General features: G+C 42.9%; 1 protein-coding gene across 2 annotated transcripts in view; it reads right to left on the bottom strand.

Annotated features, from left to right (window-relative positions):
* Nucleotides 1-24,829, bottom strand: part of LOC141114454 (uncharacterized) — an 88,309-nt gene that overhangs the window by 52,283 nt on the left and 11,197 nt on the right. For both annotated transcript variants that reach the window (XM_073608134.1, XM_073608135.1), the window contains exons 3-7: nt 22,434-22,509; nt 20,371-20,527; nt 16,628-16,673; nt 16,384-16,442; nt 7,129-7,164 (exon numbers count right to left, since the gene is read on the bottom strand). In XM_073608134.1, coding sequence (XP_073464235.1) covers nt 7,129-7,164; nt 16,384-16,442; nt 16,628-16,673; nt 20,371-20,527; nt 22,434-22,509 — 374 coding nt within the window. The remainder of the gene's footprint in view (nt 1-7,128; nt 7,165-16,383; nt 16,443-16,627; nt 16,674-20,370; nt 20,528-22,433; nt 22,510-24,829) is intronic.

Below are 24,829 nucleotides of genomic sequence, written 5' to 3'. Positions count from 1 at the left end.
CAGCAATACAGTAGTTCTCATCTTCTTCCATTCAGCTGCTTCCCCGCCAAACTCTGCATACTCCAGCCACTTACCTGCTGATCTCTACTGCTCCACTGGTGACCTCATTCATATTGATGACATGCTGATTCCTTCTTATTATCCAGTGACTGCAATACTTTTTTTATTTTGAATTTTTTGCAAATAAACAGTTTAGATAGAGGCGTCCTCTCCCATTTGTTTACATATGTACATTAGGTTAAAGTGTTTGTTACCCCAACACTTCAAATTCCTGATATGTGTCTGCTGTACCACATACTTGTATGAGAAAGTATCCTGTTCTTTGTATTGCTTCCTTTATGTGAAATTCCTGGGGATACTGCCAGTACCTCTGCTTTCCAATTAAAAACTGACCACACTAAGCAGGAGAGCACACCACGGTCAGTTCTCTATGCTGGGAACTCAGCTATGCTGGGAACTCAGTCTGCTCTCCTCCAATGATCAGACTGTTCTGACATGCCCCCCCTGCACAGTCATTCACTGGGAGGCTCAGTGTGCTGTTGCTTCGCCTCCCCCAGCTCTTATGCACCTGAGGACAGAGGGAATGTGATCACTTTTTTTGTTATAAAAGGGAAAAAAGATATTTATCATTTTTTTTTATATCTATACAAAAACGTTTTGCCTTTCGTTTCTATTTTAAACTGAATGGGTTGTTTTACAAGGTGATCATTTACAATCACTTTAACCCTGGATCTGGCTCAGGGGATCTGCTACCACCATCTACAGTCACTGTTTTTTTTTTATAATCTCTCATTCTAATTTTGTTATTGGGGGTCACAGCAGTGCCATCATTTTGCACCCTCTCTCTCCTAGATGCCTGTCCTCCTAGCAGTGGCGTTTTTGCAAAAAAAAACCAAAAAAAACACCTGTATATATGTGTAGTGCGTTTAGGCGAATTAACCGCTTGCAGGTTAAATCAGGTTATTGACCAAAATAATAATTTATCCTGCCCACTAAAATGAATTAACACTCAATCATTAAAAATGCCTGGCATTAAAATGATACTAAAGTCACCGCTGATCCTGGCTTTTTTTACTGCCCCTAAATTTCTATATGTGCTAACACATAGGCTAACATGTAGGGGTGTTAAGAGGCAGGCAATAAAAAAAATAAAAAAACCTGCGCCCCTAAGAGCAACGTTAAAGTCCAGTGTGCATGAGGTCTACAGCATTTGAGAATGCTGCACGCTCCCAGCACAAAGGGAAATACACAAATATGCGGCCCCACGGAAAAAAAGCCCAGTCTAGTGGGGCCGCATATTTGGGTGAGGTCGGCATTAAGGGGTTAAACTGAAAGCAAACATTATATTGTAGCTGTCTAATTCTTAGTTGATGGCTGCATTTGTTTTCTTTTATTTTGATCTGGTGATCTTGACAATAAAGCTGTTTTTCAAAAGAACAAGCGCTCCAGCAGTTACAGGGATGAGACAAACCATTTAAAACTGGCAGGGGTGCTTAAAACAAAACAATCAGCCTTTATTTATGTAAAAAAAACCTATCCAAAAAAGAAAACAAAAACAGGTCGCTGTAACTGATTATAATGTATTAGCTGGAGCTCAGATTCAACTTGTTAGTGAATTTAAATCTGCTAGTACATCTAACACTCCCCTCCCCCAGACTGACAATGCTGCTGTCCAAAGGTGCTCTCTGTGCTCAAACATTAAGAGGTGAGTCCAAGTGCCTGAAACATGTTAGTACAAGGGTATTGTGCAATGTAAAAGAGCCTGTTTGCCACACAGTGCTGCCACCACCAAGTAGTTCATTGATCTTTCTGCCCATATCAGAGGCATGGGCAGAAAGCTCTGCAGGCCTGGCATTGCACCCTCAATCTGACTGTGAGTCCAATGCTTTGAAGGCTCCTAAGGAAAAAAAAAAAAAAAAAATCATAAATGCACACTTTTTTTACTTTATTATTTTATTTTTTTTTTATTTTATAATTTATTATTATTATGGGATATAGGTGTAGCGCTATAGAAAAAAAATATAATTGAAAAGTCCATAGAAGATATTTTTATATAAGTTGTCTGAAGCAATCAGCAGCAATTCACAGCAGATCTCTACAGGCATAGAGTGAAAGGAAGCCCATCACCCAAACACACTGACCCTTACCGTCAGCAAGTGGGTTGTAGAGCATAACAGAGTGGTAACCACAGGAAACAGACGTCTCTTTATCCCAGGCTCCTCGCTCCAATAATGCATTAAGGATTAGTGGCCAGCAAAGCATTAAATGTACATGTAAACGAAAAAGGATTGATTCATTGTGCAGACATTCCACATAATGGCAATTTATTAAGCACCAATTTCAAATGAACACTCATTTAGGCAAAAAGATAAAAGCAAGATGAGGAAAGCGACCAGCGCTTCGTACCGCTGAGATGGTCACAGCTCCTCCGTCCTCCCTGACACGTCACCAAGCTCCGCCCGACGTTTCGTCACCATCGTGCGTCATCAGGGGCGTGGTTGTGACGTGCAACGTTCAGGAGTTTAAGTAGAGAGACAGAATCAGGAAGAACAACAATTATATGCGCTCCAAGGAGGCGGAAGTAATTATCCTCCCACTCCTGGAACGCAAAAGCCGCAAATAGACTCAGGGGCTACAACATAAGATGCATTCCACGATCGTAATAAACAAAAACTTATATATAAATTATTTAAATTTGGATAAAAATACCCTTAAATCCATAAAGGACAAAAACATCTAGACTATTTATAAATAATCATTTAGAATATATATAAGAAATTGTGTTGTGTTTCAAACATTCAAAAAAAAACTTCAATAGCAAAAAAAATTACGCAATAAAAACTGCAGTAGAGCCATTAGGCCATTGAATCATAAAACATAGCAGAAAGTTCCCAATGGAGTGCAAACTGCAAAATAACAAAAGTAGACATTGAGCTAATGGGAGAGAAGTAATCGCATCATGGAGAACCAAGAAGAAGCGCCATCTCGCGGTATTATACATACTCATGATCATTATCTAAAAAATTAAAAACAGGTCATAGAGAAGTTCATCTGGAATAAATCTATATCCAAATGGATCAACAGCAACCTAACTATTATTAATGAATGCATTTACATCCCACTCAACATTCATACCAAATGGGGTGTAAGTTTGGGCTAAATAAATCCATTTGGTTTCTAGACAGGATATTTCCCTCACCATTTGGCTACCCCTCCAGTGACCACAAAACTTATCAATGCCCAGAAAGGTAGTACCCTCTGGATTCCGATCGTGCTTTAAAGCAAAATGCTTAGAAAGGCTATGTTTAGTAAAGCCTCGTTTGATATTAGCCACATGTTCGCTAAATCGAACATGTAGCATACGTTTAGTTCGCCCAATGTATTGTTTCCCACATGTACATTTTATCACATATTTTGTCTAATATGTGATAAAGGGTTTGATCGCAAAAGTTTCCTGGGTGGCCGCTGACTGAAAAGAATCGACCCTCCTACCCCTGATATTATTCAGTTTGCAGATAGGGCACTTCCTACATGGGTAAAAGCCACCCATATTCTGGAAGGAGGATAGTTGTTTAGGCCGATCCACAATATTGGGTGCCACCTGTAATTTTAATTACCATGGATTGAAATGTGCCCCCCCAAACCCCTTAATAAATTTGAAACTTTCATCGATATTCAAAAATGTCTTCGCAAAATCAATATACAATGTTAAATTTTGGGTAATCCCTACCATTCTAGTGTTGCTGTTACAAGTAATATAAGGAACACTGGTCTGGCTAATGCTTCACTGTTCAATCCCCCGGGCCCTATGGCCCCGGCTATAGGGGTCTTTTGTGATCTTGTCAATGAAGATCTATGCTCCTTAAAGCTGAAGCTAAATAGAAGGGAATATTTGTTCAGTAGGGGGGGGTCTTAAAAAATTGAAAGACAGGGATGACATAATAGTCCATCCAGCTGACAAGGGGGGAGGGATAGTGGTTCTTGATAAGGAAGCTTATGAGGCAAAAATGCTATGTTTATTATCGGATCGTACCACTTACCTCCCCATAAAAGGTAATCCCACCGCAAATTATAGAAAGGAACTTGTTGATTTGGTTGAAGAGGGATTCAAGAAAAATATTGTTTCAAAAAAAGAGAAGGCTTTTTTGATCCCCACAGTGCCAAGGGTTCCTGTTATAAATTATTTACCCAAGATACACAAGGATTCTGTTTGCCCCCCTGGAAGGCCATGTTAGCGGTATCAATTTGGTTACTTCCAGGGTGGGCAAATATATTGATTATTTTTTGTAGCCCTTGGTTGTGAATACTCCTTCATATTTGAAGGATTCCACTCAGGTGATCGATTTATTACAACGTATTAACTGGAAAGACACATATATATATATATATATTTGCCACTGCAGATGTTTCCTCTCTGTACACTGATCTCCCACCAACATGGTAGGAAGGCAGTTAATCATTTTTTGCAGCAGGATCACCTCTATGTCCACAAAAGAAAGTTTAAATTTGAAACTTTTGGATTTTGCGATGGAGCGGAACCATTTTTGGTATAATGTTCAAAGTAGGGGAGTTGCCATGGGGGCGAAATCTGCCCCTAGTATGGATAATTTGTTCATGGCCAAGTGGGAGGAGGATGTCGTCTATGGGGAGCCTAGACCAGAGTTGGTGTTCTGGGCGAGGTACATAGACGACATCCTCCTCCTATGGGATGGTACTCTGGATGCTCTTAATGGTTTTATTTCCAGGTCTAAATCAGAACGATCGAGGTATTGTTCTAACCCATGAACGTAAGTAACGTAGAGATTCATTTTCTTGATTTGCGAATTAGGGTTTTTGATGGGCAGATCATTACTTCCACATACTTTAAAGAGACTGACCGTAATGGTTATATAGATGTTAGGAGTTGCCACCACAAATCTTGGCTAAAGGCAATCCCCAAGGGTCAGTTTCTTAGACTGAGGCGCAATTGTACGAATCATGATGATTTTGACAATGAGGCCTCGGTTCTTAGAAAGATTTATTGAGAAAGGATACAGCTCTACTGAACTGGACAAAGCTCTTTGTTTGGCCAGAGCAAGAAACAGAGAGGAGCTCTTGATGGTCAAACCAAAGAAGCTAGACGATTCATTTAAATTTTCCTTTATCACTGGCTATTCCAATCAACATTTTGCTGTTAAATAATGCAAAAGCATTGGAAGGTGTTGAAGGCTGATCGACTCCTGGCCTCTGTTTTACCAGAGCAACCATGGGTTGTATTTAGGGGCGTTCCACCATTAAAATTACAGGTGGCACCCAATATTGTGGATCCGCCTAAACAACTATCCTTCTTCCAGAATATGGGTGGCTTTTACCCATGTAGGAAGTGCCCTATCTGCAAACTGAATAATATCAGGGGTAGGAGGGTCGATCCTTTTCAGTCAACGGCCACCCAGGAAACTTTTGTGATCAAGCGCTTTATCACATATTTGACAAAATATGTGGTATATGTGATAAAATGTACATGTGGGAAACAATACATTGGTCGAACTAAACGTATGCTACATGTTGGACTTAGCGAACATGTGGCTAACATCAAACGAGGCTTTACTAAACATAGCCTTTCTAAGCATTTTGCTTTAAAGCACGATCGGAATCCAGAGGGTACTACCTTTCTGGCATTGATAAGTTTTGTGGTAATTGGAGGGGTAGCCATATGGTGAGGGAAATATCCTGTCTAGAAACCAAATGGATTTATTTAGCCCAAACTTACACCCCATTTGGTATGAATGTTGAGTGGGATGTAAATGCATTCATTAATAATAGTTAGGTTGCTGTTGATCCATTTGGATATAGATTTATTCCAGATGAACTTCTCTATGACCTGTTTTAATTTTTTAGATAATGATCATGAGTATGTATAATACCATGAGATGGCGCTGCTTCTTGGTTCTCCATGATGCGATTACTTCTCTCCCATTAGCTCAATGTCCACTTTTGTTATTTTGCAGTTTGCACTCCATTGGGAACTTTCTGCTATGTTTTATGATTCAATGGCCTAATGGCTCTACTGCAGTTTTTATTGCGTAATTTTTTTTGCTATTGAAGTTTTTTTAAATGTTTGAAACAAAATTTTATATATTTATTCTAAATAATTATTTATAAATAGTCTAGATGTTTTTGTCCTTCATGGATTTAAGGGTATTTTTATCCAAATTTAATAATTATATATAAGTTTTTGTTTTTATCGATCGTGGAATGCATCTTATGTTGTAGCCCCTGAGCCTATTTGCGGCTTTTGCGTTCCAGGAGCGGGAGGATAATTACTTCCGCCTCCTTGGAGCGCATATAAATTTTTGTTCTTCCTGATTGCGTCTCTCCATTTAAACTCCTGAACGTCGCAACCACGCCCCTGATGACGCACGATAGTGACGAAACGTCGGGCGGAGCTTGGTGACGCGTCGGGGAAGACGGAGGAGCTGTGACCATCTCAACGGTAGGAAGCGATGGTCGCTTTCCTCATCTTGCTTTTATCTTTTTGCCTAAATGTGAGTGTTCATTTGAAATCGGTGCTTAATTGCCATTATGTGGAATGTCTGCGCAATGAATCCATCCTTTTTCGTTTACATGTACATTTAATGCTTTGCTGCAAATGTGGAGTGCCTTTGCTGGCCACTAATCCTTATTGCATTATTGGAGCGAGGAGCCTGGGATAAAGAGACATCTGTTTCCTGTGGTTACCACTCCGTTATGCTATACAACCCACTTGCTGACGGTAAGGGTCAGTGTGTTTGGGTGATGGTGATGGGCTTCCTTTCACTCTATGCCTGTAGAGATCTGCTGTGAATTGCTGCTGATTGCTTCAGACAACTTATATAAAAAAATCTTCTATGGACTTTTCAATTATATTTTTTCTATAGCACTACACCTATATCCCATATATCTTTTTATTGTATCCAACAATATTGTGTTAGCTGCTCATTTCTTATTGTTTTCGATATAGAGCAACAAATTCAAGCTTTAATTTATTATTATTTTTAAGGTGAGTCTAGAACTACGGTTAGATCTACAGCTATGAAATACTTTTTAACAGACAAATCTAAAGCCACCACCATGGAAGACATTCTACAAATCAGCAAGGATAATATTTACCGGTATAAGCCAGCTCTCATCAAGGAAGCTTGAATTCTGGAAAAAAAAAAAAAAAAAACACAGAATTACACATGTACCTTTAATTACTAAGATAACCAGCAATGACAAGTTTATGTATGCATGCTCCCAGAATCCGCTGTCAAATAAAGCGCAATTTAGTAGATAAAGCCCTGTATATTCACTGTGTTCAGACTTTGATTGTCAGCTCCCCTGACAAATAATCCAATGGGCTGTCCAAAATAAATCTTCAAGTATAATGTAAGAATGTTGAGGTTTCTGAGAGTCCTGCACAATGTTGCCCATTTAATGGATTTTAGTAACTCTGTAACCTGCCTTTTATAAAAAAAAAAAAAAAAAAAAAAAAAAATTTATCTTAGTGGACTTCTGCCTTCAGGGCACAGAAATTTTTCTAAATGATAGAAATGTACTTGTAAAATCTTTAGAGTCCCTGTGTTTAAGAAATACGTACATGTCTTCAATTAAGCTGAACGCAAATATTATCTAAATACAAGAGCCATCTGTATTCTTGTATTCTTCCTCGATTCTTCCAGATCTGTGCAGTAATCCAGGGTAAAACTTTGCCTCCTGTAATAAAGACCAGTCACTGCTGCTCTCTCTCCTTGTGCAGGGTGACTGGTCTTGTCTCCGCCCCCTCCTGTAGATTTCTCCAGGCAGCCTGTAGTGGGTGGGGTCCGCTGGGTCCCTCCCACAGCTCTGCTCTCTGCACAGATGATATCACCACTACTTTACCACGGTAATATCTGGGTTTGGAAAGGCATTTAGTGCACATAAAGTTTATTTATATCCTTGGTGGCTATTGAGGAATATATTTAAATTAACATTTTGCACCCAGAGTTCAGCTATACGTGTTTATTCCTTGTACTTGCAGATATTTTGAAATTAAATTCTTAGGCTGTTCACACTGATCCGACATGAAAGTCTTACGACTTCTGATCCAACTTTATGTCTGACTACCATGCAACTTCAATGAATGGGATCCAACTTTGATCTGACCATACCAGGCCCTTTGAGACTGGTATGGATTTTGGAGGGAAAACCCCATACCAAAAAAAAAAAAAAAACACCCTAATCACCCCGTGTAGTGTCGATTCTCCCTGCTTTCTGCTCCCCCGTCCCGTCTCCCCCCCTGCAGTACTGCCAGCTTCCCTCTTCGCCTCTCCTGCCGGCTGTTGCAGGGGATGTTTTAGGACGGAGAGCAAGGGAAGGGGCCAGTAACTATTTCATTTATGGGCCACTTCTGTTTCTGAATGAACACAGTAAATGATCTGTAATAGTCACTCCTGTGTTCATTCTTAACTGAAGCATAATAAAACTATGCTTACTATGCTTCAGTTTGTGAATGAACAGGAAGCCACTCAGCACAGAGCACTTCCCATACATTCATGGTCCAGTGCAACAGAGGCTGCGGGGAAATCGCTGTCCTCACTCCCTTTCTCTGTCTCAGAACTGGGACATCAGGGGTTTGTTTAGACCCTTGATCCATCACCAGAGCCCCCCAATGGGGCTCATAAAAAAAAATGCTATTGACACTGTCGACTGCTCTGCTGATATACACGCATGTGTGTTTGTGCTCTGGGGTACACACCCTAATGCTATAGGTTGCGCACACCAATGACTGATCCCTTATGAGGTCAGTCTTAGTGCTGCTGTACAGAGGATTACAGGAAGCTTATACCAAGCCAAATTCAATTCTTTACACTAGCTGCATTCCAAACGCATTCATTTTTGTTTTGCAATGAGCACATAACAGCTTTAAAGCAGATACACTATATTGAAATGTTTACAGTTTTGGAGAGAGAAGTAAAAGGATGACCCGAAATACTTTGGCCCCTTTCACACTGATGGACCGATTGGGCCCGTCTGTCAGATTTTCAGGCGAACCTGATCAGACCATCCATTGCGCTCTATGGAGCGGCAGGTGTCCGTTGACACCCGCCAACATCCGATCCTACATCGCTCCCAACTGTCCCTGATTTCGAGGGACTTCCCTGATTTGGAGCAATGTCCCTCTTTCCCCCTCATTTGTCCCTCATTTTGGTCTGATCTATATAGTTGTTGTCATGAAAGACGTCCTGTTAGCACAGTTGTGGGCGGAGGATCGGTGCACAGAACTCCTGTTAGAGCCGGTGGACGTGTGCGGGTGCTCGCTACCGCGAACGGACACATGCGGGTGCGGGCTAGCACGAACCAGTGTACGCGGGTGCGCGATGGTGCGAGCAGGCACGTACGATCGGTACTCGGGTGTATACAGTTGTATATTAAAAAAAAAAAAAAAAAAAAAAAGAAGGACTTTTATCTTTCAAAAAGTGTTTCATCCAAAATTCAAAATTGCTGCATTTGTACATTTTAAAAGCCAATATAAAGGAATAGTAGTGGTAAAGAAAAGCACTTGTGGATTTAATTACTATATTTATTGGCGTATAACACTCACTTTTTCACCATGAAAATTGGGTGCAAATAGTGCGTGTGTTATACGCCAATACTTCGGCTTTAGCTGCCTCGGAGGGGACAGGGAGGGGGGGCAGGACAAGCGCCGTCAGATTACATACAGTGAGAATCTCCTGTTTACTTGGTGGCCTCTGTAATAGGAACTCCTGTCTCCTGGGCCACCATTGGACCACTATTCTGTCTATCATAGGAGATTCTCACTGTATGTAATCTGTCGGCGCTCGTCCTGCCCCCCCTCCCTGTCCCCTCTGGGCTGCAGATGGGAATCGATCAGGCTGCACTGATGGCAATGGTGAAGCTGCATTGAAGTGGACTGATGAGGCTGCATTGATGGCACTTGTGAGGCTGCAGATGGGCACTGACCCTTATTTTACTTCAAAGTTCCTTATTTAAAATTTAATTTTTTTTCCTGAAACTTCCCTCTTAAAATGAATGTGTGTGTTATACGCCTGTGCGTGTTATACGCCGATAAATACGGTAACTTTTTTGGTTAATTCTCCTTTAAGGGGGTGTGACAGGGGGCGTGTCCTATGCCTACATACGTTTGTTAGTAGGTGTCCTTCAAAATGTTGGGAGGTATGGATCCTGTCCCCCAAAAACAGACTGGCGGATCAGATCGGATGGAAACGGACAGGTGGACCATTCACCTGCCCCAGCCACCCCGATGTGCTTTTCTCTCACTTACCTCATCTACTGTATAGCAGCTTTGAACTTTCATCTATTTGGATTTTTAAAAATGTTTTTTTATTCCATTGCTTCTTGCAGATCATATCACAGCATGCACTTCCTTGTTGTATCACAGAAGAGGGCATGCTAGGGCATGTTCACCATTCTGGACCACACCTCCCACATCATAGCTCCCAACTGTCCCCAATTTGGAGGGACTATCCCCGATTTGGAGCAATGTCCCTCTGTCCCTCATTCCTCCACATTTTCCCTCATTTTCCCTCATTTTGGTCTGATCTATATAGTTGTATATAAAATGCATCTTTCAAAAAGTGTTTCCCAGTGCTAAACCTTTCATCCAAATTCCAAATTGCTGCATTTGTAAATTTTAAAAGCCAATATAAAAGGAATAGTAGTGGTAGAAAAAAAAAAAAAAAAAAAAAGGGGAGCACTTGGATTGATTTAACCTTTTTTTTGGTCCCCTTTAAGGGGCGTGGCAGGGGGCATGTCCTATGCCTACATACGTTTTCTAGTAGGTGTCCCTCATTCCCATTTCAAACTGTTGGGAGGTACGGTTCACCACTCTGGACCACACCTCCCTCATTGCTATACCACCTCTTGTTTTATTTTCACCCACTTTCTGTACAATCTCCTTTGAATCTCCCATCAGCTACAGTATGTAAAACAAGGGCCTGCCTGCTTTGATACAGATTGAATGGATTGTTCAGGTTGGATCCTCCTATTCCATAGTTCTGGTAAATCTAAAAGGGGATTGTACAATCAGATTGCATAGTGTATGGCCATCCTTATAGAAGTACATAGGAGGGAGTGGATGGAGACATTCAGCTGTCAGGCTCCATTCACATCTCCGCGTAGCAGGAACTCACATTCCCGCAGATGCTTTTTTGGGGGTGTTTTGGAACATTTTCGCTCCTTAAAAATAGGGCAGCCTATTCACTTGAATGGGCTACCCTCAATCCGGAGTGGAGCGTGGTGCCTGCTACCTGCGCTTTGGGTACCTTTAACATGTAATGACAACGCAAGCGCGATGTGCATTTGCAGCACATTTTTGAAACGCAAGGCAAAGTGCGCATTTTATGTGTAGATTGACATGCATTCAGAAATGCACAGATATAAACACACACTAATTTCACATTCAGGCCTATTCATACCTAGCATAGTGGGAACACACGTTTTTTGGCTCATTTTCATGCAACAAAGTAGCCATACTGGTGGCAAAGTAGCTCATGGGACATTTTGGCATGTTGTAGTTTTTTTTTACTGTGCGTTTTGCTGCATTGACGCTCATTTTTTCACATGGCAAAATGTGTGTTTGCTTCTGCTTTTAGGGTGCCATTAACAATTATAGCGATAGTAAAGTCTTGTTCATGTGCTTCCCTGCAGATTTTAGGTCATAATGTTCTAGTATGCACCACAGAGAGACTTGCCTACAAATGCAGCCCTCCAGCGCTGGGCTGTCACGGCTCCCCCCCCCGATCCCTGGCGGCTTCCATTGTAAACCGATCTTCTTTCCGGGTTCCGAATCCTCGGTCAGGTGATTGGCCGGGGTAAAGTGACGTCACTTCCGCACAAGAGTCACTTCACCAGAAGAGCGTGCCGTAAATACGGTCTGATCTGCGCACGTGCGGCTCGGAGCTCATTACCGCTAACAGGCAGGGGGGGCATTAATGACAGAAGAGATCTCTAGGGTCTCTTCGGTTATAAAAACCCTGCCTGTCAGCGAATTTTGGTATGTGGGAATTTACAACTACTTTAACCATTTGCCTACTGGGCACTTTCACCCCCTTCCTGCCCAGGCCAAATTTTCAACTTTTAGTGCTGTCGCACTTTGAATGGACAATTGCGCGGTCATGCAATGCTGTATCCAAACTCAATTTTTATCATCAGAAAGGTTTTTATTTTTTTTTTTAAGCAAAAAAATAAGACCAAACATTTTTGGGGGAAAAAAAAAAAAAAAAAAATTTCTCAGTTTGCCATAAAATTTGATAAAATAAGTAATTTTTCTCCTTCACTGATGAGCACTGATGAGGCTGCACTGATGGGCACTGACGAGGTGGCACAGATGGGCACTGACAAGGCGGCACTAATATGCAGCACTGATAGGCGACACTGCTGAGCACTGATATGCAGCACTAATGAGCACTGATAGGCAGCACTGATGAGCAGGCACTGAAAGGCAGCACCAACTGGCATCACTGATGGGCACTGTTGGGGCTGCACTGATGATCAGGGCACTGGTCATCTCTGCAGATCTCCCCTGTGAGGAAATGCCGCTGATCAGCTTTCCTCTCCTCATGAGCTGTCAGTGTGAGGAGAGGAATGCTGATAACCGGCTTTTCCTTGTTTACATGTGATCAGCTGTGGATGGACACAGCTGATCACATGGGTAAAGAGCCTCGTCATCGGCTCTTTTCCGGGATCAGTGATGCGCTGTGTCCCAGGGATAGAGCGCACCATTGATCGCCGCGCCATGCGCAGAGAGTGGGAGAACGGCATATGATGTCCTGCCAGAACGAGAGTGCCGCCGTCTGCCCATCATTTGACAATACGGCAAGCGGGAAGCAGTTAATGGCAAGCGTGACTAGTTCATTTTAGGTGTATAAAAAGGTGGCCATATATTATACAATCTGATTGTACAATCTCTGTAGGATCTTCTTTAGATTTACTAAAACTATAAAAAAAGGTCACTCTGTATCCACTCAGGTAGGCCCTTGCACTACATAGTTGATAGCAGATCTAATGCCGTGTACACACAAGCGGACTTCTCATCCGCCTGAACTCTGAAGGACTTTGACGGAGTTCCAACGAATCGGACTTGCCTAGACACGATCACACCAAAGTCCGATCATTTCGAGCGTGATGACGTACGACCGGACTAGGATAAGGAAGTTGATAGCCAGTAGCTAATAGCTGCCCTAGCGTCAGTTTTCGTTCGTCGGACTAGCATACAGACGAACAGATTTTTCAACCAGACTCGAGTCCGTCGGAAAGATGTGAAACATATTCCAAATCTAAAGTCCATCTGATTTTGAGACAGCAAAGGTCCGATGAAGCCCATACACCATCGAATTGTCCTACGGATTTGTTCCGTCGGACCTTTGCTGTCGAAAAGTACGGTCGTGTGCATACCTCCCAACTGTCCCTGATTTTGAGGGACTGTCCCTGATTTGGAGCAATGTCCCTCTGTCCCTCATTCCTCCTCATTTGTCCCTCATTTTGGTCTGATCTGTATAGTTGTATATAAAATGCACGCAAAAGTGTTTCCCAGTGCTAAACCTTTCATCCAATTTCTAAATTTCTGCTTTTGTAAATTTTAAAAGCCAATATAAAGGAATAGTAGTGGTAAAAAAAAAGCACTTGTGGATTTAATGAACCTTTTTTGGGGTTAATTCTCCTTTAAGGTGGTGTGGCAGGGGGCATGTCCTATGCCTACATATGTTTGCTAGTAGGTGTCCCTCATTCCCATCTCAAAATGTTGGGAGGTATGCGTGTGTACACGGCATAAGGCTGTGTATTCAGTGAGAATGTTGTCCCTTGCCACTGATTGCACTGTATGTGTGTACAGAGGTGGGGAGGAGCCATCTCCTGGAGGAGGAGAGCGGGTGCAGGGTGTGTGTTATTGAGGTCAGCTGGTGAACTCCTTCCTGACCGTATAACATACATATATGGCGGCAAGGCAGCTCTATTATGCCAGATCACGTACTAGGTATGTGATCTGGCACTCTCTAGGGGGCGCGTGCCGCTGGTGACCCGGCTGTGCTGTGATGAAACAGAGCAGATGTCGATCAGAGGGTGCTGGACAATGGACTTGCCGATCGTCGGGAATTTACACAGGACAGAACCTTACTTATGTAAACAAGACAGAGCCCTGTTCTGTCAGTGGGGAAGTGATGGATTTTCTTTCCCCGCAAAGCAGGGAATAAAATCCATTACTTCCCTTAGTAAAAGCACCAAACATAGTACACAAAAACACTGGCTAGGCACACATTTAACCTGTTGATCACCCTAGATGTTTAACACCTTCCCAGTCAGTGTCATTAGTACAGTGACAGTGCTTATTTTTTGCACTGATGACTCTATTAGCGTCACTGGTTCCCAAAAAGTGTCAGTAGGGGTCCAAATGTCCACCGCAACATCGCAGTCCTGCTACTATTCGTTGATCGCCGCCATTACTAGTAAAAAATAAAATAGATAAAAATTCCAGAATGTTTCCCATAGTTTGTAGACACTAACGTTTGCACAAACCAATCAATACACGCTTATTAGTATTATTATTTTTTACCAAAAACATGAAGCAGAATACATATTGGCTTAAATTTATGGAGAAATTAGATTGTTTACATTTTTTTTTTTATTGGATTTGTTTTATAGCAGAAAGTTAAATATCTAATTTTTTTTTTCCAAAATTGTCTCTCTTTTTGTGTATAGCAAAAAAAAATAAAAACCGCAGAGGTGATCAAATACCACCAAAAGAAAGCTCTATTTGTATGTTCTTTTTTCCTCACATTTTGTTTAGGTACAGAGTTGCAGGACCACGCAATTGTCAGGTAAAGTAACGCAGTGCAGTATGGCAAAAAAAATGGCTTGGTCATGAGGGGGGGGGGGGGGGGGGGGGTAAATCTTCTGGGGGTCAACTGGTTAACAGTTTCCTCAACCTAAGAGCTGTCCAGGAAGTAATACAGAAGTTTTCCATACAACAATCTGGATGGTGAAGTAATGCCTGGTCTAGGATACTAGAGAAAAGTTTTTCCTTTTCTGCAGGAGGGGAACATTAATGGTATATTGGTAAAAATGGGGGGATTGAACTTAGCCTTTAACTTCCATGTAGTGGACTGTTTTTGACACTTATCGCCAGGCCATAGAAGCTAGCTTGGATGAGCATAATTTTCCTGCATTTGACGTGTGATTGAAATGTACATCAAGCATAGGTAAACAAATAGTAGGCATTAGCAGGTCACACACAGCCATGTCCAACACAGATATGAACAGAAGTTTGACCAGTACTGTGTTCAGATGGGGAAACAAAAAAGTTAAATGATCTGATCCGGTCACAAATGGCAGTAGATCCCTGATCACAGAGGAGTATACCCCTATGTGGAGTGCATGCTCCATATATTCCTTTGGGGACTTCATTGGAGAGCCAGGGACACCGTCATGCTCCTAGGTGAACATATGGAGAATGTACTCAAGATGGAGAAGTTAGCCCACAGCAAAGTTCTGAAGATAACCAACACAAACCTGGGGAGGGGGGGGGGGGGGAAATTTCCCCAATGAATACACAGATAACTAGAGTACTGGACAGACAATCTAAAGCAGGGTTTCTCAACCAGGGTTCCATGGAATCCTAGGGTTCCGCCAGAGGTTTCTAGGGGTTCCTTGATCAATAAGCAATTTCTGCATCTCAGATAAGTTCCCACTAACACCATTGATCTTTTTAGCGACCTGTAAGGGGGGGGGGGGGGGGGGGATTCTTCCCAATGACCACTAGTGTATGGAGCATTCTTCTCACTGACCATCACACTAATGTATCATGAGTTGTAGATATATGAACTTTTAGCAGGGTTCCCTGAGACCAGAAAGTTCTTTCAAGGGTTCCTCTGTGCTGAAAAGGCTGATCTAAACCATCCCCACAGTAACCAAGTGAATCTGCCCTTTCCCATACAGAGTAACTCAACAGGTTACCCATCATCCTCTCCCCAGCAGCACATACCCACCTTTACTTCCTTCCACCGTCGCTCTATTTGGCTACCGGTAGCAGGTGAAGTGGCCCTGTGTAAGCCAAGAGTCATGGGCCCATGGACTCTCACCCATGTCACTTTCCTGGTGATTTAGGATTGACCCAGTGCTGCCACATGCTCCCCCCTACCCGAAATATACCAGGTAATTTCAGATCGGAGGAGGGTGGGTGCTGCTGTTGAGAAGGAGAATATAACAAACCTGTTGCTTTCCCTTGAATGGACAAAAAACAAAAATTTGCTTACAAAAATTTTAGATTGAGCTTCACATTTAGCACCAGTGAAATATCAGCGGTTCACCACTAAACAGTTTAAAAATGTTGTCAATGCTTTATGCAGGTAGGTGTACGCGATTTAAACTTACCTGAAGATCTAGAGCAAAATTGCTTTGAGACACAACCAGGAGCAAAGACAGGAAGGGTTCTGGAAAACAAAATTTGTTTCCCCTCGGTTATTCTAGATTTTGGGAATTTTGTGTCTGAAATGTACGGAGGAGCTGAAATGAACAAGACGCAAGCTGACTGGCTAATTGACTGCATAATAAGAATAAAGTACCATACCATTATCTTGTATTATAAAGGCTTGCTGAAGAAAATGGTTCACATTACCTAAATGTTCCTCATTTCCAAGCACAGAGAAGAGCGGGTCGTACCACTGAAAGAAAGGAATGTCAATTGGTACAGATGGTAAGCTTGTTCAATGCTGCAAAGAGGAATATGCAGTGCAAACTAATGGAGAGCCACCCAGCAAAAAACAGAGCTAAACTCTAAGTAAGGAGATAAATACACTGCAGATACACAGTAAGAGGCTGATATCAAGACAAAAAAAATGTAAATGACTGATAAATGAATAATTATTGTCATTAAGTCATGTCTTTTATAAGCTGCTCAGCTTTAAATCTCATACTTTATTACCAAAAGTATTGGGACGCCTACCCTTACACCAGTGGTGTATTTAGGTTTTGTGATGCCCTAGGCCTAACTAAATTCATGAACCCCCTAATTTAAATATGACCCACCCTTCCTGTCAAGGCCACACCCCTTTATATTTAAGACCCACCCTATCATTTGTAAACCACACTCCTTCCAGACCCCCACCCATCTCCCCCCTAGCAACAAAAATCCCCCCTTTCAGCACAAATCCTCACCCTCATATAACCCCTTCCAGTACAAATCCCTCTTCTCAGCACAAACCCTTGCTTCTCCCTCCCTTTTCCCAGCACAAATCCCCCCCCCCTCACCATCTCCCCCTCCCAGCATAAAATCCCCCCCCCCTCCCCGGCATAAATTCCCCCTCTCAGCACAAATCCTCACTCTCAGAAAAAAATCCTCCCCCATCTCAAACCTGTGCCGCCTTCTCTCCCCTCCCAGTACAACCCCCCCCCCCCCCACCAGCTGCTTCTCTTGTTCTGTAAGAGCAGCCCACTCTGCTGGGACTTATAGTGCCCTAGACTGTGGGGGGACTGAGGAATCCTCAGCCCCCCCCAGAGGGTGCTATAAGTACCAGCATACAAGGCTGCCATATCTCAGCCCCCCCACAGAGGTACTAGAGGTCACAGCAGAGCGGGCTGCCATATTAAAGCACCCCCCACAGAGGGCACTACAAGTCCTAGCAGTGCGGGCTGCCATATCTCAGCCTCCACAGAGGCACTACAAGTCCCAGCATATGAGGCTGCCATATATTTCAGCCCTTTACAGAGGGCACTACAAGTCCCAGCAGAGCGGGGTGCCATATCTCAGCCCCCCACAGAGGCACTACAAGTCCCAGCAGAGCTGGCTGCCCTATCTCAGCCCCCACAGAGGGCACTAAAAGTCCCAGCAAAGCTGGCTGCCATATCTCAGCCCCCAAATAGGGCAGCAGATCGGGCTGCCACCAGTCCTCCAAATACAGCATTAGGAGACTGCACAGCCTTCCACCCACTCTCTTTGGCTGCCATACACTCCTCCCCACTCTCCCCTCACAATGGTGTCCTACCTGAGTCTGGGCAGCATGTCACGCTGCATAGTGGGGCAGTGGGCGTGATTTCCCCTTTTCGCAAGACACGTTCCAGACCCCGGTGTTCTGTAAAATTCTCCTACCCACAGCACACAAAGCTGCAGATCATTTTGCCACTCGACAGGCACCTAAGTGGCTGTGGGCGGCTGGAGTAATAAGCTGGGCAACGCCGGATGTGGCTGCGGGTGCCGCATGTGTGCACTGATTGTAGTTGAACTTGGGGATGTTTTATCTGTGCGGGAGGAGGCCCCCGGGAGTCGGGACTTGAGAGTACGGGTCAGGGGGAGGTTTTCATGCAGGGGGGTGGCTTTTTTGCCGCCCCCCGCAAAGTGCCGCCCTAGGCCTGGGCCTTGTCAGCCTAGGCCAAGCCACAGCACTGCCTTACATGCAAATAAACTTTAATGTCACCCAGTCTTTTGCCCCGGAATTTCCGATGGGAGCTTGTTGTCGGAAATTCCGACCGTGTGTAGGCTCCATCGGACATTTGTTGTCGGAATTTCCGACAACAAAAATTTGAGAGCTGGTTCTCAAATTTTCCGACAACAAAATCCGTTGTCGGAAATTCCGATGTGTACACAATTCCAACGCACAAAATTCCACGCATACTCGAAATCAAGCAGAAGAGCCGCACTGGCTATTGAACTTCATTTTTCTCGGCTTGTCGTACGTCACCGCGTTTTTGACGTTCGGAATTTCCGACAACATTTGTGTGACCGTGTGTATACAAGACAAGTTTGAGCCAACATCCGTCGGAAATAAATCCAGGATTTTGTTGTCGGAATGTCTGATCATGTGTATGCGGCATTAGTCCGTAGGGTTCAATATTGAGTTGGCCCACCCTTTGCAGCTATAACAGCTTCAACTCTTCTGGGAAGGCTGTCCACAAGGTTTAGGAGTGCATCTTATGCCGCGTACACACGAGTGGACTTTACGGCAGACTTTGTCCTGCGGACTTTGACGGACTTTCCGAATGAACGGACTTGCCTACACACGATCAACCAAAGTCCGACGGATTCGTACGTGATGACGTATGACCGGACTAAAACAAGGAAGTTCATAGCCAGTAGCCAATAGCTGCCCTAGCGTCGGTTTTTGTCCGTCGGACTAGCATACAGACAAGCGGACTTTTCGACTGGATTCGAGTCCATCGAAAAGATTTGAAACATGTTTCATTTCTAGGTCAGTCAAACTTTTGGGGAAAAAAGTCAGCTGGAGCCCACACACGATCGAATTGTCCGACAGACTCAGGTCCGCAGGACCAAGTATGCCGTAAAGTCCAGTCGTGTGTACGTGGCATAAGGGAATGTTTGACCATTCTTCCAGAAGTGCATTTGTGAGGTCTGGTACTGATGTTAGCGAGAAGGCCTGGCTTGCAGTCTGCACTCTAAAGGTGTTCTATCGGGTTGAGGTCAGGACTTTGTGCAGGCCAGTCAAGTTCCTCTACCTCTAACTCACTGATCCTTGCCTTTGTGGGCCTTGCTTGTACTCAGTTTTGTTGGAACAGAAAGGGGCCATCCCCAAACTGTTCCCACAAAGGTGGGAACATGAAATATGCTGACGCCTTAAGAGTTCCCTTCACTGGAACTATGGGGCTAAGCCCAACTCCTGAAAAACAACCCCACACCATAATCCCCCTCCACCAAATGATTTGGACCAGTGCACAAAGCAAGGTCCATAAAGACATAGATGAGCGAGTTTGGGGTGGAGGAACTTGACTGTCCTGACCTCAATCTGATAGAACACCTTTGGGATGAATTTGAGCGCAGACTGTGGGCCAGGCCTTCTCGTGCAATATCTGTGCCTGACCTCACAAATTTGCTTCTGGAAGAATGGTCAAACATTCCCATAGACACTCCTAAACCTTGTGGACAGCCTTCCCAGAAGAGTTGAAGCTGTTATAGCTGCAAAGGGTGGGCCAACTCAATGTTGAACCCTATGGACTAAGACTGGGATGCCATTACAGTTTATGTGCGTGTAAAGGCAGACGTCCCAATACTTTTGGTAATATAGTGCATCTATTGCATATATCAAGCACACCACAACCATTACAGCTGGAGCACACTCCATCCCGTTTGACACAACCTGTACACAGAATATGGTTACAAATGGCAGATGTAGAACCTGGTTGACTGTTTTTTTTAAATGATCAGAAAAAAAGTGCTTAGGATAAAAAGAAAACTGGTATAGTTAGTAAAATACTTGAACTTCTACTCATAAAAGGATAATGCACATTGGAATATACACTGTCCTACTGAACATTTGGTATCACAGACTGGCAAAGAACGAGAGATACTTCAATGTTTTCTTCTCTATGTTACAGCCATGCTACAATGTCACAATCAATACTGGAACCTACCTCCAGCAGTCTCTGCGTGTGCTGTAAATGCTGGACTGCAGCCGCTATGAACTTCCTGTTGAGAGCCAGTCGCAGAAAATACCTTCCTCTTCCCTGTGCAGTTAAAACCTTCGTACAGACAAGAGTATGCTGTATCATGACGGAGAGGTGTGACAGCCTATCAGACAGGAATGTCATCAAATGAATGTCTCCTTAAAAAAAGAATATCAATCTCCCAAAGGTGAAAGGTTAACCCAAAAAAGTCTGTACCATACATTCTGAATATCAAAAATGCTATAGGGAAGGTTAATTTGAGCATTAGTGTTGGATTATATGGAGGGATTGTGTTAGAGTTAGTGTTAGGATTACAGGAAGGGTTAGTGTTAGAATTACAGGAAGAGTTAGTGTTAGGCAGTGGCAGCTGGTGCTCCATTTTTTGGGGGGGCAAACCACCTGCCACCTCCCGGTCGGTAGGTAGGTAGGTTGGTCACCCCCCCCCCTCAATCACTCAATCGTCAGCCCACCAGCCCCGCACTTTCCCCATCTAAGTCATGGAAACCGCTTCCTCCTCGGCCGCTTCACCCTGAATCTCCTCTCCTCGGCTTCACGGCACCTTCCCCTGCGTCTCCTCCTCCTCGGCAGCCAATACGATTGTTTCTCCTCTCAGCCAATCAGGTCTCAGGACCCGCTCCCTGAACGGCCGGGAGGAGAATTAGGAAGACTATAGCGAATTTTAATTCGATATGGTCACACCACTGGGTGAGCTCAGGGTGCAGTGCTCTACGCCCCAAGCCCATCCTTTTAAGCCAATTAGAGCCTCTGGCTCTAATTATGTGCTTCTAAAAAATAAAAAACATAAAGACTTACTCAACTGCACATATTGTTGCGGGTATTTTATACTCCCCATAAACTTCAATTGATGAATTTACAATCAGAATCCATGTGCATGCTTTGTAAACGTGATCACAGGGATTTCATCCACCTTTTGTGGAGATGACACTCCAAAATTACACTCTTATTGGACGGGCATAGTGACTAAAGTCAACTCAATATTTAAGGTATCTCTCCCCCTAGACCCGAGAGCCTGCCAGGTGTACTGGAAGAATATGAATGGGAAGCACATACCAGAGAGGCTATCCATAGAGTTCTATTCCAGGCTTGGAAACGGATTATGGTTCTCTGGAAATCAGAAGACCCTCCAACAAAAGGGGAATGGGTTAAAAATGTAGGTGAGGTGTTAAGAATGGAGAAACCTATTTACCAACATAGAGGAAGTACGGTTAAATATGAGAGAATATGGGCACCATGGTTGGATGTACCGGGGCTTGCACTGGTGAATCTGATCATGGATAGGTTACTTGGGCTCAACGTGGGCTAAAGTGTAACTTACAGAGGTCATTATATTTGCATGGTCATTATGTCTTGATGTTATTGACAAATTCCTTTTCAATGTCTTTTTGCACTGTAATGTACAGCTGGCAATATCTGATGACTACTCTTTAATAAAAATCTTTTTTTGGATATAAAAAAAAAAATAAATAAAAATAAAACCCCCCATTGGAATTACATGTGTTCGGCGCCCTGCATGTAAATTATGGGCCGGGCGCATGGATTAGGGGGGGGCGGCGCCCCTGCTGGACGGGCTGCCATTTGTGTTAGGGCTACAGAGAGGGCAAGTGTTGGGGTGTGTAGGTCAAAAATGAACAGCCACCCAAAATAGTGAGCTGGTTATTCATTTTATCCAACTAAGAGAGGAATTCCTTTACAGATGATGACAGGAAAAACACTGTAAGCACTAGCGGATGCAACAAGCTCTTTGACCTGCGGAAATCTTCCTTCCAATCCGGCCAACTAATGGGCAAAGTGCATTTATTAAAAAAAAAAAAAAATCTCAACCGAAAAAGAAATGATGGTGTATGGGCTGTATGGCTACATGTTTTATCTGTATATGGTCCAATACAATCAATGGTCAAATGGCAAATCAGATACCCAACAAGCATAGTATAAGTGAATGGCAAGCTTTGATTTCTCACTGCACTACCCTCCGCCAATTTTTACCAACAATGCCGAGTTTTGGTTCACACCTGCCACAGGAATCCTGCTCAGGAAGATCCTCTATCCAGTGCCAGTAATCTCTTCTCTTTAACCCCAAGACCCCACCTAAAAGAAATAAAAGATATAAAGAAAGATAAAAATGTACTAGATGTTCTATGCATTTGTAGAATTACTAAAGCTGGCCATACATGGGTAGAATTTCTAATTAAAATTCTAGTCATTAGTGCGGTCAAAGCGACATTCATTTTCAACCGCAGTGACAAGATATTAAGGCCTCATACACACTTGATGTTTTTGGACATTTTTACAGCAGCTGTTTTTGGCTGTAGACGTTTTTTTCTACAGTCAATAAACTCCCCAGCATGTTATCCTATGTGTCCATGCAGTTTATGGCTGGGGCGTTTATTGGCTTTAAAAAACCCCCAAAACTAGTGGGTTCTGAGAGGAGTTTTTCAGCTGTAAAAACACTTACGTCAAAAAAACGCCTATAAAACGCAGATAAACACTCACTAGCGTTTAACGTTTTTGATCCATTGAAAAAAATAAGAAATAAATCATTTTTCAAAAAAACGCTAAAACGGAAAAACGCTAAACAACGCTATTGCAAAAACGTTTAAAAAAAAGTTGAAATACTCACTGCAAAGCTACTGGAGTTTTTATAACATTATTTTAACGTCCAGTGTGCATGAGGCCTTAAGGTACAGGATGGAAATTTTTTCTCGATATGAGTGAAATGCCAACAGTGGATGTGGTCTCCATTTGGTAAAGTCCATTCGTTCCAAAATCAAATTTTAGAAGCAAACTAAATCTTTTGAACGATATTTGAATGTTTTGAGAATTTTCGTATTCATTTTCCAAAGACTTTGCCTAAGAATTATCATTCTAAGGTCTATCCATCTATGGCCAGCTTAACATAAACCACTAGTACTGAAAGCACAATTTCATTGGAAATGCATTACCGATGTGGTTCCTTCCACTCATTTCATAGTCATGGGCCAGAGTACATAAATCCTTCTCATAAAAGCAGTGGTTTCCAAACTGAGGCCCTTGAATTGCTTTTATCTGGCCCTTGGGGCAAAATGTAATCCTCTGACACCAACAATGGGCCAAAATTCCCCCCTGACACAACGACGGGGCACAGTTCTTCCCAGTGACACCAACAATGGGGCATGATTCCAATGATGTGGCACAATTTCTCTCATTGACACCAAAAATGGGGCATTGTTTACTCCCACTGATGGCAGGACATTTTCTATTTCCAATGACCCGTGAAGTCTGAAGGACAGTAGAGGCAAAATGGTGCTTTTTTTGGTTCAATAGACTTCAATGGAGAAGCTGCAGAAAAGCATGTAGTGCATTTATACCGTGATCTGCGTTATGCGTTTTAAAATCTGCACAACAAATTTGCCCAAAAAAAAAAAAAACAAAAAAAAAAAAAAAAAAACGCAAAACACATCAAAAGTCGCAGTAAAATCGCGAAAAGCACAGCAAAAAGCACTTCAAAAGCAAACTGCATAGGTTTAAAATGGAGCCTTATACACTGAAGACATTTAGAACAATCTATCCCCCACCCTCCAATATCAGTCTGAAAGAAGGTATACAGAATAACACAACTGTTAAAAAAAAAAAAAAAAAAAAAAAAAAATGAATAAAATTCATGGCAATTTAGTTAAAACGCTAATCTTAAAGTGAACCAGTCAGACATTTTAAAGCCCAACTAGGAGGAAGGGTTAGAGCCTCTGCATACACAAAAACGGCACATTTTTAGTACAGTGGGGAAAAGTACAAATATTAGCTAAAAAAAAAAAAAAAAAAAAAAAAAATTAATAGTCCTAACACTCTGAAAAATAAATAAAATGAATAATAATAATAATAATAATAATAATAATAATAATAATCTCACCACATCTCACCACATGCTTGACCAGACATATGTTGACCTGCCATGCAGTTCGTTGGCAATCGTATCTAAAAACCCACACCAAAGAACAAAGAGGACCTCTCCTTGCTCCTCATCAGCTGAGATCTCCAACCCCTCTATACCTTCAGTCCTCTCTGAGACCTGCACTGAGAGGAATGAAGGTGTAGAATTAGGTGTGTCACAGCCAAGTACTTGTGGGCAATCTGCTTTCGGGACACGGACGTCAGATTGTACCAGGTGAATTTCCCTGCCCCAGCTGCTGCACCGCAAAAAGAAGTTCGCTCCCAGCCATCCACATGCCCAGCGGTTGAATGCTAGCTTGGCAAAATTGCTAGCACTTCAACTGCTGCCTTTTCAGTTGGTAGACTCTGCCCCCTTCCGTGAGTTTGTGGAATGTGCAGTTCCTCAGTGGCAGGTACCCAAACGCCACTCTCTCACGGAAGGCGATTCCGGCTCTCTACCGGCATGTGGAAGGCAATGTCCATGCCTCGCTGGACAGGGCGG

This window comes from Aquarana catesbeiana, linkage group LG12 (genome assembly GCF_042186555.1).
Source record: "Aquarana catesbeiana isolate 2022-GZ linkage group LG12, ASM4218655v1, whole genome shotgun sequence".
NCBI lineage: Eukaryota > Metazoa > Chordata > Amphibia > Anura > Ranidae > Aquarana > Aquarana catesbeiana.
Note: the sequence above shows the minus strand (reverse complement) of the source record. Positions and strands in the feature narration are given on the sequence as shown.